The sequence below is a fragment of the Pristiophorus japonicus genome, chromosome 20 (genome assembly GCF_044704955.1).
Source record: "Pristiophorus japonicus isolate sPriJap1 chromosome 20, sPriJap1.hap1, whole genome shotgun sequence".
NCBI classification, from domain to species: Eukaryota; Metazoa; Chordata; class Chondrichthyes; family Pristiophoridae; genus Pristiophorus; species Pristiophorus japonicus.
The window spans coordinates 32,946,792-32,959,347 of NC_091996.1; the positions used below are offsets into that span (position 1 = coordinate 32,946,792).

The window sequence follows — 12,556 nt, forward strand, 5'->3', positions numbered from 1 at the left end:
TAACTTTTTCCAACTTCAATTTGCTTGCTTCTGGAGACCTGGATGACAAAGAGCAAGAGGCTTGCCTTTTGATACGAGAGCCACAGAACGTTTCAGCAGGAGGAGGCCATTCAGCCCACTGCGTGTGAGCCTGCTCTGCCAGAGCAATCCAAAACTAATCGCGCTGCCCTGCACTCCCACCCATAGCTCTGTGTATTACTCTGCTTCAATTATTTATCAAATTTTCCCTTGAAAGATGCAATGGTCTTTGCCTCATTCAATCCATCCTCTAACAACCCTCTGTGTAAACAAAAACTATTGGCCTATATTATGGATTTATCTGGTTGCACCTGCAGTCAGAAAATTATGTATTTGAACTCCAAGACCTCTCTTTCATCACCTTCCTATCAAATGTATACTTCCATTCATTGCTTTTCCTCCCAAAATGTATGACCCACATTAACTTGCATCTGCCCATTCCACTAAGCTGAGGTCATCTGGAAAACTTTTAGGGTCCAAGTTTCGGCCTCAGTTGCTCCTGATTTTTTGGAGCAACTAGTGTAGAACAGAGTATCTTAGAAATTCAAATTCTCGGCATTTAGTTTGCTCCAGTTCTAGTCAGTTAGAACAGTTTCACTTTGGAACAGAATTTTTTTTTCAAAAGGGGGCATGTCCGGCCACTTACGCCTGTTTTCAAAGTTTCGGCAGTGAAAACTTACTCCAAACTAACTTAGAATGGAGTAAGTGAAGATTTTTGTACGTTTGAAAAAACCTTGTCTACACTTTAGAAAATCAGACGTAGGTTATAAATCAGGCGTAGGGAATGGGGGGAGGGGGGTTTAAAGGGAAGTTTACAAACATTAAACACTTCAGTTTTACAAATAAAGAGCCATCATCAATAATAAATGATAAAAACATCAATAAATCAACCAATAAATCAATCAAAAAAAATTAATAAGAAATAATTTTTTAAAAAAATCAATAAAACAAAACATTTTCTACTTACCGACTGCAGCGCCGGGAGAGCCCTCTAACAGCGTGCTGGGATGCCCCCCTAGTGTGTCTCTATCTCTCTGTCTGTGTGTGTCTCTCACTCTCTGTCTGTCAGTGTCTGTGTTTCTGACAGCGAGGGGTGGAGGGGAGGGGGAGTGGAGGAGGAGCAGTGGGGGAGGGGGTGTAGTGGGGGACAGGGGTTGGGGGGGGGGGGTGAGAAGGGAGGGAGGGGGGGGGGTGAGAAGGGAGGGAAGGGGGGGTGGAGAGAAGGGAGGGAGGGAGGGGAGGGGGGGTGGAGAGAAGGGAGGGGGGGGGAAGAGAAGGGGGGGAGAAGAGAAAGGAGGGAGGGAGTGGAGGGGGGAAGAGAAGGGAGGGAGGGAGGGGAGGGGGGAAGAGAAGGGAGGGAAGAGAAGGGGGGAGGAAGAGAAGGGGGGGAAATAGAGGGAGAGAGAGAGAGAGAGAGAGAGAGAGAGAGAGAGAGAGAGAGAGAGAGAGAGAGAGAGAGAAAGAAAGGAGAGGGAGGCTGAACGAGCCAGGTCCGGCCGGGCCCAAGACTTCGAGCTTAGACTTACTGGATTGACAGGTAGGTGGCGTCGGGTCCGGGGGGGTCAGGCGGTCGGTCGTGGGGACGGTGGTCGGGAACGGAGGGGTGGGGGAGAGAGGTCGGGAGCGGGGGAAGCGGAGGTCGGGTCGGAGGTCCGGTGGCTGGGGGGGGGGGGGGGGTGGTGGAAGTGGCAGTCAAGTCGGGTCGGGAGGAAGCAGGAGCTGGGCGTGGGAGGAGCCTTATGCACGCAGCCCCAGTGAGGCCATTCGGCCAGGGCTAGGGGCTGCGTGCTTCGGGCCCCTCCCACACAGTTTTGGGCGCCTGGAGCTACTGCACATGCGTGCCCACTGTAGCGCACATGTGCAGAGGTTCCGGCACTGTTTTCAGCGGAGGGACCTAGCTCCGCCCCCCACAGCTCGTGCTGCGCCGTGCCGAGGGCCAGAGGACCAGCAGGGAGCCGGAGAATCTGGAAGTTTTTTTTAGGCGCACTTTGTGGCGCGAAAAACGGGCGTCCTGGTCGGGGCTGCGCCGTTCTAGGCGCGGCCCGAAACTTGGGCCCTTAGAGTTGTCTTAACTGTTTGCCAAACCTCTGACTTCTAACTAATTTCAAGGTTAAGCCCAACTCCAAATCATCTCTCTAAACCCAGACCAAAAATGGACCCAGAACTGACTCAAGGTACACCACTTCAAATCTTTCTTCAATTTGAGCAACATTCAATTACTCTAAATCTTTGTTTCCGGTCAACCAACCAGTTTTCTATTCATGATGCTACATTTCCCCGTAGATCATATACTTGAATTTTTCTAACAATCCTCATGCGAGGCACTTTCTCGAATGCTTTCTGAAATTATACACATTCCATCTATTGCATTCCCTCTATCTCACCAATCAGTGACTTCTTCAAAAAAATCTATTGCTTTCGTTAAACACGACTTGGCTTTAGCAAATCCATGTTTGTTGTCCGTATTAACTCATGCTTTTTTAAACGCTCACTAATTTTACCTTGAATTACAGATTTTAAGAGTTTGTCCACAATGCGTTGGACTAACTAGTGTGTAATTAGCCAGTTTATCCTCCTCTCCCACCACACAATTTGTGGCCAGAGCCTCTGCTATCACCTTTTTGCCTTTTAACAATCTAGGGTGCATGTCACTGGGTCCCAGTAACTTATGTTGAATAGTGCTAATTTTTCAGAACCATTTCCTTTTCTACCATTATCTCTTAACAACTGTTCCATATCCTTCGCTAGTTCTCACTTCCATCATTTGTAAAAATTGACAAACTAGTTAATATTGCTGCCATATTTAATTCTTCATAATTAGACTCCCTCTTTCATCCCTAAGCAGTTCTTTGCTCGCTAATTATTCTTTTACTTTTTATATGTTTAAAAAATCCTTACTATTTCCCTTTACATATTAGCTGCTCCCTTTATTCTAATTTCTTTTCAGCTTTTCTAATCTCATTAATCACCTCTCCACTACAATTTTCTTCAGTATTGTTGGCCTTATATTCCTCCCTTTTAAGATTCGGTTTTGTAAAATGGAACTTTGATACACCACCTTTTTGCCAAATAGAAGTTTTTTAAAATACTCCATGGGCCCAAAATTGATGATCTCCCACTGCCGCCTGATTTTCGACGGTCCGTGGATTTTCACCGCCCGCTGCGATCCTCCAGCGGGACTTTCATGAAAATGTAGTGGGCGGCAGTGGGAAGCGAGCGTAAGCGGGTGGTGCAGGCCATTAGACTCTGCAAAGATTGAAAGCCGAATTGTGCGCATGCGCGATTTAAAACATTTTTTTAAATGCGCAAGCGCAATTTTTTTTGACGCGATTGGGAGTCAGCTGCGCATGTGTGGAACAGCTTGGGAGGAACAGCAACTTCGAAAGACAGAGAAGATAGTGAAAAGATGAGAGAGAGAGAGAGAGAGAGAGAGAAAACAGAAAGTACCGAAGACAACAGACAAAGCAGGAAAAGTCAGAAAAAAAATAATTATGCAAGATTTATTAATGATCTTAAATAAAATCCTGAGAAGACGACACCGAGAAAAGTCAAAGATGGGCAGAGGCTGAGAGCATCAGGGTTTATGGATGAGGAGCTGGATGCACTTGTCTCTGCGGTGGAGGCAAGGTATCGGGACCTTATCACGGATGGTCGTGGGAAGCCACCCCCGGTCCAGTACTGGCAGATCTGGAAGGAAATTGGGGAGGCCACGTCCGCAGTGGGGACAATCGTGAGGGATAGAGACCAATGCCGCAAAAGGTGGAATGACATTGTAGCCGCAGCCAGAGTGAGTAATGATTTTATTGCTACTTACAATGTAAATCTAAATGGGATTAATGGGACATAATGTAAGGACTAGTGTATTGATGGCTATTCGTGTGCCGCATGTACAAATCGATTAAAGATTGCTACTTTAATTTTGCAGTAGAAATTATCACCCAACGCCTCCGGGCATGTAGTGTCATCTCAAAATAATATAATGTACTGTGATGTTGGGGTCATGTAATGTAATGTAATGTCATGCATTTTAATGTATTGTCTGTTGGCCATATATAATGTAGTAATGCAGCAGTGGTGGTTCTTGAAATAAGACTGCTACGTGACAGTACATGTGTTACCCTGACCCCTCCTCTACTGCTAACCATTGAAATGTTGTTTTGTACTTGCAAATGCTGATTCGGATGACACCGAGGTAGCCACTGCCTTAACCTCTGGCATTCAAGCAGCAGCCACCTCGATCTCTGGCACCCAAAGAGCATCTGCCAGACCCCTCGCCTCAAGCACCTTCAGACCTCCTCGAGAGCCCCTGTCTCCGTCTCTGCCACCCAGGGAGACCAACAACAGGAGGAACAAGAGGACGAAGGGGTACTGTCTCAGCCACTTCAACTGGAGGGGGGGCGGGGGCGAAGAGGAGGAGCAGTACATTGTTTTAACCTTTGTGTCTGTACCTGTGTACACGAATAACTGCATCAGGGTCGGAGTTTTATAGCTTTGCAAATGATTCCGAAGAAGCGGGACCAAGCGGTGTGCAGCATTGCACCCCTAGTGGTCAAGCCACTATGCCACATCCACGGAGGTTGATGCAGCAAAGAGGGAATGCTGCAAGACGGGGGGCCGCTCAACAGGACATGGTTGAACAGTCGAGGATGACCGTCGAGATAGGTCAAGAGCACCTTCAGGCCATGGCTGCGATAGCTGGGCACATCACAGGACTTTCAGACCGACATGAGGAGTCTATGTCGAGACTGAGTCCTTAGATGCCATGCGGCAATTGATGGTCTCGGGATGTGGCACGCAACCCCCACCCTCGTGCCATAGCAGCCAGGCCTTCCACATCCCGAGCTGCTCCTGTGAGTCCAATCATGGCGCCGCCATTGTCTTCCCATCAACGATGGCAGCAGCGCTCCGGATGCAGTGCTGTACTACGTCCTGGTCCCAACGTGGGGCGGGGCAGGGGTGGGGGTCGGCGTGGGGATAGGCAAAACGGGAAGGAAGGCAGTGGGAGTGGCTAGAGGGTTGGGTGTTGGTCGTTTTTTTTACATGGTTGTTGATGTTGTTGTTCTTGTTGTTTTATGTTGTTGTTTTGATTAAAAGTGTTCATTGTAAATTGTTAAAAATGATTTATTAAGCTTTAAACTGTTGACATTTTTGAAAGTTCTGAAAGTTTTCCAAGTTTTAAATGTTTTCCAATTTTATATAAATCTTTTTATTGAATTTAACCACTCTTGTACAGTGTCTAACTTTTAGAAAATGAAGGGCAATAGTCATGAAAGTTCTATACAGTGGGCAGACAAAGCTGGTGTTGGGGGGTGCTGCCATGGCACACTACTACCATGAGCTTAAGATCGGCTAAGATCTTAAGACCATAGCTTTTTCAGGACGGTATTTCGGGCAGGTAGTAAATGGATCCTAGCGATCAAATTTGCGTTTTTGGTCTTCCCCGATGGGCAGGCATTATCGACTACTGCTGACGGTAAATATCTGATGAATTTTCTGCCGGAGGGAATGTGGGCGGTAAGTGGACAGTAATTGATTTAAAAAAAAAATCAAATTCGCATTTCCGGGCAGTAATATGATGAATTTCGGGCCCTGTGTATCTCATTTGAAGATTTTACGCTGCTGATCTGTTGACTGGTTTGCTAACTTGTCTGCCCAGATAATTTGGGCCAGATCCCTCTTGCCTCATTGAATTTTGCCCTTTTCCTGTCTAGCATCCTTATCTTTAACCCTTCATTATCCTTTTCTATTTTGACACTGAACCCATCTGTGTTGTGGTCACTATTGTTTTCTGACATGTCACATCAATTATTTATTCCATTTTATTTAAAAGAACTAAAGTCAAGCAAATGATTCTTTCCGTGTCAGTCTATAAACACAACACAACAATCTAGGAAGGAGTCCTGAATACATTTCAAACAGCATACCCCCTTCTGACTACATGCATTAATTTTTATTTCAGTCTGTAAAATCATCCAATTGTGCAACCCTGTTCTTGCGTATTTTTCTAAACTGTCTGCAGATTTCCCCTTCTATTTCATCCACATATCAACAAGATTTACAAATCAAAATGTCAAAATACATTTAAGGAAAAACAAAATGATGAAATTCTTTAACTATACAGCTTTATGATTCTTACGTGATAGCAATGTGCTCTGCAATCCTGCGGCCCCGCTGCTCCTGCTCTTTACCTAGATGATGATGTCCATTTTCGGACATACTGTCACTGGTCAGATCACCTTGGGAGCCAATACCCAAATGCCGATCCAGGACATCCTGTGTGAACAAACAAATACTGCTTTTAACCTGGTACTATCTTCTACCCAATGGAATGTAATATGTTGCAAAAATTATATAATCTAAGCAGCAAATATTACAAAATATTCCAGATAAATTTGCTGCACTAAAAATAAATATTTTCCTCCAATTGCCTTCACTTAGCCTTGTAGACATATGAACAGGTTGCAGGATGGTTTGCAAACTCTGAAAACTGGAAATGTTGTTAGTTTCTACCAACTGGCTATTCCCATGAATTGTCATAAACTACTGCTTCAAGCGGAGCTCATTTACATGGAGCGTTCTTCTCTTGCCTGACGCAAGGTGACCAGCAGCAAGATGACCAGCTTACAATGGTTATATTTGAGCCCAAGGTTACTATGCTGGTCCCTACAAAGTGTTGTGCATCAGATGCTACTGGATTTCAGATCAACTCCGTGTTGCAGCTGAGCAATTTATTTCTATACCCTGAAATCCTTTCTTGCTCATTCTCCACCACTTGGTCTGTTAAAATGTAACAGCTCATAAATTCTTGTTTGTCAGAATTGCTGTTTCAGCATCTGTGATGTGATAAGTAGCAGGGATAAAGAAATCAAGTGCTACAAATGCAAATTGAAATCGCTGGTGAAGCATGTGCAAGGTTCAAGGCTACAGCACATTCTGGTTCTCTCAAGGAGCTGGATAATAGACTTGGTAAAATGGTGATCGCTGTGCGCGCAAATGCAATAGATTATGATTGATCCTGTTCAAAGTATTACATTTCAGGGCTCAACATGTGGAAGATATATGTAAATAGAGAATTAAGATTGTTCCTTACAGGAGTAGGATGCTTCAGTCTTTGAATTAAAGCTATTCAAAATATCAAAATTTGTGCAGCATAGTGTTGGGTATTACACACTATGGGAGCTTATGCACATCATTGGATTTCTTTCTTTAACCATTTTTTTGAAGCAAAATTATAATTTCTCAGATAGTACATTGAAGTTGATTAGGTTTTATGCCTACATTTGAGCATAAGACGTTGATTAAATAAATTAAGCTACAATAACGTATCGTTGTTTGAACTATATCAGTGTTGTCCAATATAAATTAGTGACTAGCCACAGGCATGAATATGGCAACACCATTTTAGCACAATCCACAAATTTTAGTAGAAAACCACACACACACGTAAATGGATTTACTTAAATATCTACCACAATTCAGCGCAAAGCTTTGCAGTCTTTCTCTTTCACAAAAGCTTGAGTTCTGGCATGAATTTATGGCACATCTTAGTGCAGCTTCTAGCTTTTTCTCCAGAAGTTGTGAGCAGTACTCAGAGTTCAGCTTGATTGCTGAAATTGTTGATTCACACGAGACGCGCCAGGCCCACCCCTACTCTCCATCCAGAATGCTGTTGAATGCGGCTTGCTCTTTGCCATGACATGCCCTGTTGGAGCTGCTTGTCATTGGTTGGACTTGCTTTCTTCTACTATCCTGGAGTGGTTAATCCGATTGGTTGAGCTGACAATGGTGTTATGATGTACAGCACACACAACGATCACCATTTTACCAACAAATGCACAAAAAGATTAAAGCACACATGCATATGCTATGTGAATATAAGTATTGAGACCACCTGCCCAACAATGGCATCTATTATTAATTTTAATTTATTAAAAAATGCAATTAGCTAAATCTGGATTCCCAAATTAGCCACATTAGTGGCCAACGTATTCGATAACACTGGAATTATAGGATTGTTTATTCAATGCAGTTCATCCACCCCCTCATTTTTCTCTACTTTAGAGCAGTTGTGAATTTTAGATACATGTACATTATAATCTATATGCATAAAAATTACTTGTTTGTAAAGTGTTACTCCAGTTGTCAAAACTATTAAATTGATCAAAACAAAAAAGTACTGGTTACAGAGGTATAGTACTTTCAATGTTGTGGGGATACGGGAAAATAACCTTAACATCTAAATTAAGGATGGATGCAGCAAACAGCATACCATCCTTTCCAAGACAATCAAACAATACTTAACAAAGGAATCAGGATTGCTTTACAAATCGAGAGAAGGTAACTCTCAACAAGAGTTGAGCAAATGGCCATGGCTTTTGTAGAATATGCTTTAAATCACAGTAGGTGCTTTCCACCTGCCAACTAGGAAAGTCAAAATATCTCTCCATCATAAACCTAAACAGGGTTACCATTTCTTTAATATGTAGTATATATCCATACCTCTATTTCCTCATCTTGATCGGCATCAGTATCCAAAGCAGAAAGCTCTAATTCTATATCCCGATCAGGATCTGCGGAATCCTCTGAAAATTCCCTCTATTAGTAAACAAACAATCAAGTTTATGATTGGCAATAAATTAAAATGCCTGTCTGGTACCAACAGGATAATTGACAGCAAAGTGTTAAAATATACCAATACACAAAAGATACTGTGTGCTTGGATGAAGGAATAGATAGTTTTATATCGAAGTTTGCAGATGACACTAAGTTGGGCGGCACAATAAGTAGTGCAGATTGGAGCAGGAAGTTATAAAGGGACATGGACAGATCAAGTGAGTGGGCAAAACTGTGGCAAATACAGAGTTCAATGTGGGGAAGTGTGAGGTCCTCCACTTTGGATCCAAGAAGATCGGAGTATTTTCTAAAATGGAGAAAAACTAGGAACTGTGAAGGAGCAAAGAGATGCGGGTGTCCATGTACAAAAGTCACCAAAAGCTGGTGGACAAGTACAAAAATGAATTAAAAAGTTTAATGGAATGTTTGCTTTATCTCAAGGATACTGGAATACAAAGAGGATATAAAATTACGCTTTAGTTGTACATAGCCATGGTCAGATCCCATCTGGGGCACTGTGTTGAGCTGTGGGTACTGCACCTCAGAAAGGATACACTGGCCTTGGAAGGGGTACAGCACAGATTTACCAGAATGATACTGGGCCCAAAGGGTCAAATTATGAGGACAAGTTACATTAACTTTGCTTGTACTCCCTTGGATATAGAAGATTAAGGAATGATCTAATCGAGGAGCTTAAAATGATAAAATGATTCAAGATAAGGTAGATAGAGATTCTATTTCCTCTGGCGGGGGAAATCCAGAACAAGGAAGCATAATCTTAAAACTAGAGCCAGGCCATTCAGCAGTAAAATCAGGAAGCACTTTTTTTTTTTTTTAAAACACAGTAGTAGAAATCTGGAACTCTCTCCCCCAAAATACTGTAGATACTGTCATTTGAAGCTTTCAAGAAAGAGATTAATAAGATTTTTGTTAAATAAGGGCATCAAGGGATGTGGAACAAAGGCGGGTAAACGGGATTGAGGCACAGATCAGCCATGATCCAACTCAATGGCGGAACAGGCTCGAGGAGCTGAATGCGCTACTCCAGTTCCCATGTTCCTAACCGCATTTTTGTTTGGTAATTTAAAAAAAATCACCATGGAAACACCAGTAACATTGTATGGAGAGGGGAGCCATCATCACGGTCAACTCAGCCAATCGTAAACACTGCTGCAGGTCAGCAGGAGCACGAGAGTCCAACCAATAATAAACAGCTCAAATGGGGCACGTGACGGCAATGGGCAAGCAGCACCCAACGCCATTCTGGATAGAGAGCAGGGGCCAGACTGGCACATCTTGTGCAAGTTAATATTCTCAGCAATCACTCTGATGAAGTCTAACTACAGCTTGCAACTGTTAGACAAAAACCGAGAGGCTGCACTAAGATATTCTATGACTGATAAACTCATGCAGGAATTCCAAACTTTGGTGACCTACATTTGCCTGTACAGGTATTGTTTGTAAGGAGTTATGTATGAAATGTGGCTAAAACGGTGCTTGTGGCTAGTCAGCAATTTCGATTGGGTGACACAGTTGCACAGAAATCAAAATTACCAACAAAGCTTGGTTAAGCAGCACAGGTCAAGGATATTTTCACCATTATAAGCAACTTAAAAACATTTTTTTTTTTTTAAAAAAGCCAATATAATTGTTTTCCCGATTTTAAAAAATAAACTAATTTCCATTTCTTCAACAATAAGTCATGGATACTTTCCATTTGCTCTGTCAATGGAAAATATTCTTGCTGGTTATTCCCTAACTTTTATTTGACAGGACAGAAAAAACACAAGTAGAAAGTTCACAAGTGTTACATATATGCAGTAAAAGGAGTTTATGTTGGTCCTGTCTGGAGGAGTAAACTCTTAAAAGGGGCAAGTACATCCAGTTTTTCCTTGTGTGCCATGCAAAATAAACAATGAATCTTGTCAAAAATTCACGGCAGAGTTTTGCTCATCATCTTAGGCAGGTCCCTCGAAATTGAGGAAGACTTGCTTCCACTCTAAAAGTGAGTTCTCAGGTGGCTGTACAGTCTAATACGGGAATTACAGTCTATGTCACAGATGGGACAGACAGTGGTTGAAGGAAAGGATGGGTGGGGAGCCTGGTTTGCCGCAAGCTCCTTCCACTGCCTGCGCTTGATTTCTGCATGCTCTTAGCGACGAGACTGGAGGTGCTCAGCGCCCTCCCGGATGCTCTTCCTCCACTTAGGGCTGTCTTGGGCCAGGGACTCCCAGGTGTCGTTGGGGATGTTACACTTTATCAATGATGCTTTGACGGTGTCCTTGAAGCGTTTCCTCTGCCCACCTGGGGCTCGCTTGCCGTGTAGGAGTTCCGAGTAGAGCACTTGCTTAGGGAGTCTCGTGTCGGGCATGCGGACGATGTGGCCCGCCCAGCGGAGCTGGTCGAGTGTGGTCAGTGCTTCGATGCTGGGGATGTTGGCCTGAGCGAGAATACGGACGTTGGTGCGTCTATCCTCCCAGTGGATAGACGCACCGTGAGGTACTACGGAGCGTCCTCCTCCATTTCAGCTGCCCCCAAAAGTCTGTCACCATCCTCTGCCTGCTCCACGACAACATGCAAGCCGAGATCCTGACCAATGGATCCACCACAGACCCAATCCACGTCCGGACCGGGGTCAAGCAGGGCTGCGTCATCGCACCAACGGTCTTCTCGATCTTCCTTGCTGCAATGCTCCATCTCACTATCAACAAGAGTTTTGTTATAAATGTGTCAGCCCAGAATTTGCTGCAGCAGGACATCTCACAGTGTGCCCAGTTAGTTAGATTTGTACTGTCATGTATGTAACCATAATGTAACACCACTGAATTACTGTATACACTCAAACGAGATGCACACCTTGACCACAAGGGGTGAACTTGTGGGAGACACTCCTTACCTGGTCACACAGGAATAAAAAGGGAGGTCCCACGCAGGGTCATTGTCTTTGGAGCCCTGTGAATAAAGAGTTAAGGTCCCAGAATGTGCGTCGTGTGGTTTCATACTGTAGAGTAAGGACCTTACATTGGCGACGAGAAACGGGAATTCACGACCCACGCGAATGGCCACCGGTAGCACAGAGGAACGGTACTGTGTTGGGGAAGACTGGGACGATTATGTTAAGAGGCTTCAGCAAAGCTTCGTTATGAAAGAATGGCTGGGGGATGCAGCGGCCGACAAGCGAAGGGCTCATCTTTTGACCAGCTGCGGACCACAGACTTACGCGCTCATGAACTAATTACTAGCACCCGAAAAGCCGGCAGACAAAACCTTTGAAGAACTTAGCCAATTGATTGGGGAGCACCTCAAACTGGCGAGTAGCATACATATGGCCAGACACAGATTCTACACCCACCGACATCGTGAAGGACAGAGCATACCGGACTTCGTAGCGGACCTCCGCCGTTTGGCCAGCCTCTAAGTTCACAGATGCCTGCAGGGGGAAGATGCTAAGAGACTTCTTTATCGAGGGCATCGGTCATGCGGGAATTTTCCGCAAATTAATTGAGACCAAGGATTTGACCTTGGAAGCGGCGGTGTTGATAGCTCAACTTTCATGGCAGGGGAGGAAGAGACGAAAATAATATACGCGCACAATTCTGTCTCTAACGCGGCGATGGATCAGGGAGTCAACAACATCAATGTGACTCAGAGCCCGCAAGGCAGGCAGGTGCAGTCAAACACTCCCCAGGCAGCAATAGACCCCAGAGTAGGACTTCAACAGAGATAATGGCAGGCTGAATGGACATTCACGCCATCACAGTGGACAATGCGGCCCGGGGTGGGGCCATTGACACCCACGAATAGGGTACTTAAGAGCAGTCAAAGGGACAGTCAGCATGGAATGGCTGGCCATAGTCCCTTTGTTACCAACAATGAAAACTTTAACTCATGCTGGAGGTGTGGGGGAAAACACTCAGCTAGATCT

General features: G+C 44.3%; 1 protein-coding gene across 1 annotated transcript in view; it reads right to left on the reverse strand.

Moving 5' to 3' along the window:
* rc3h2 (ring finger and CCCH-type domains 2) overlaps positions 1 to 12,556 on the reverse strand; it is a 149,842-nt gene that overhangs the window by 12,773 nt on the left and 124,513 nt on the right. Inside the window, exons 17-18 of the mRNA XM_070863243.1 lie at positions 8,518 to 8,613; positions 6,155 to 6,291 (exon numbers count right to left, since the gene is read on the reverse strand). Coding sequence (XP_070719344.1) covers positions 6,155 to 6,291; positions 8,518 to 8,613 — 233 coding nt within the window. The remainder of the gene's footprint in view (positions 1 to 6,154; positions 6,292 to 8,517; positions 8,614 to 12,556) is intronic.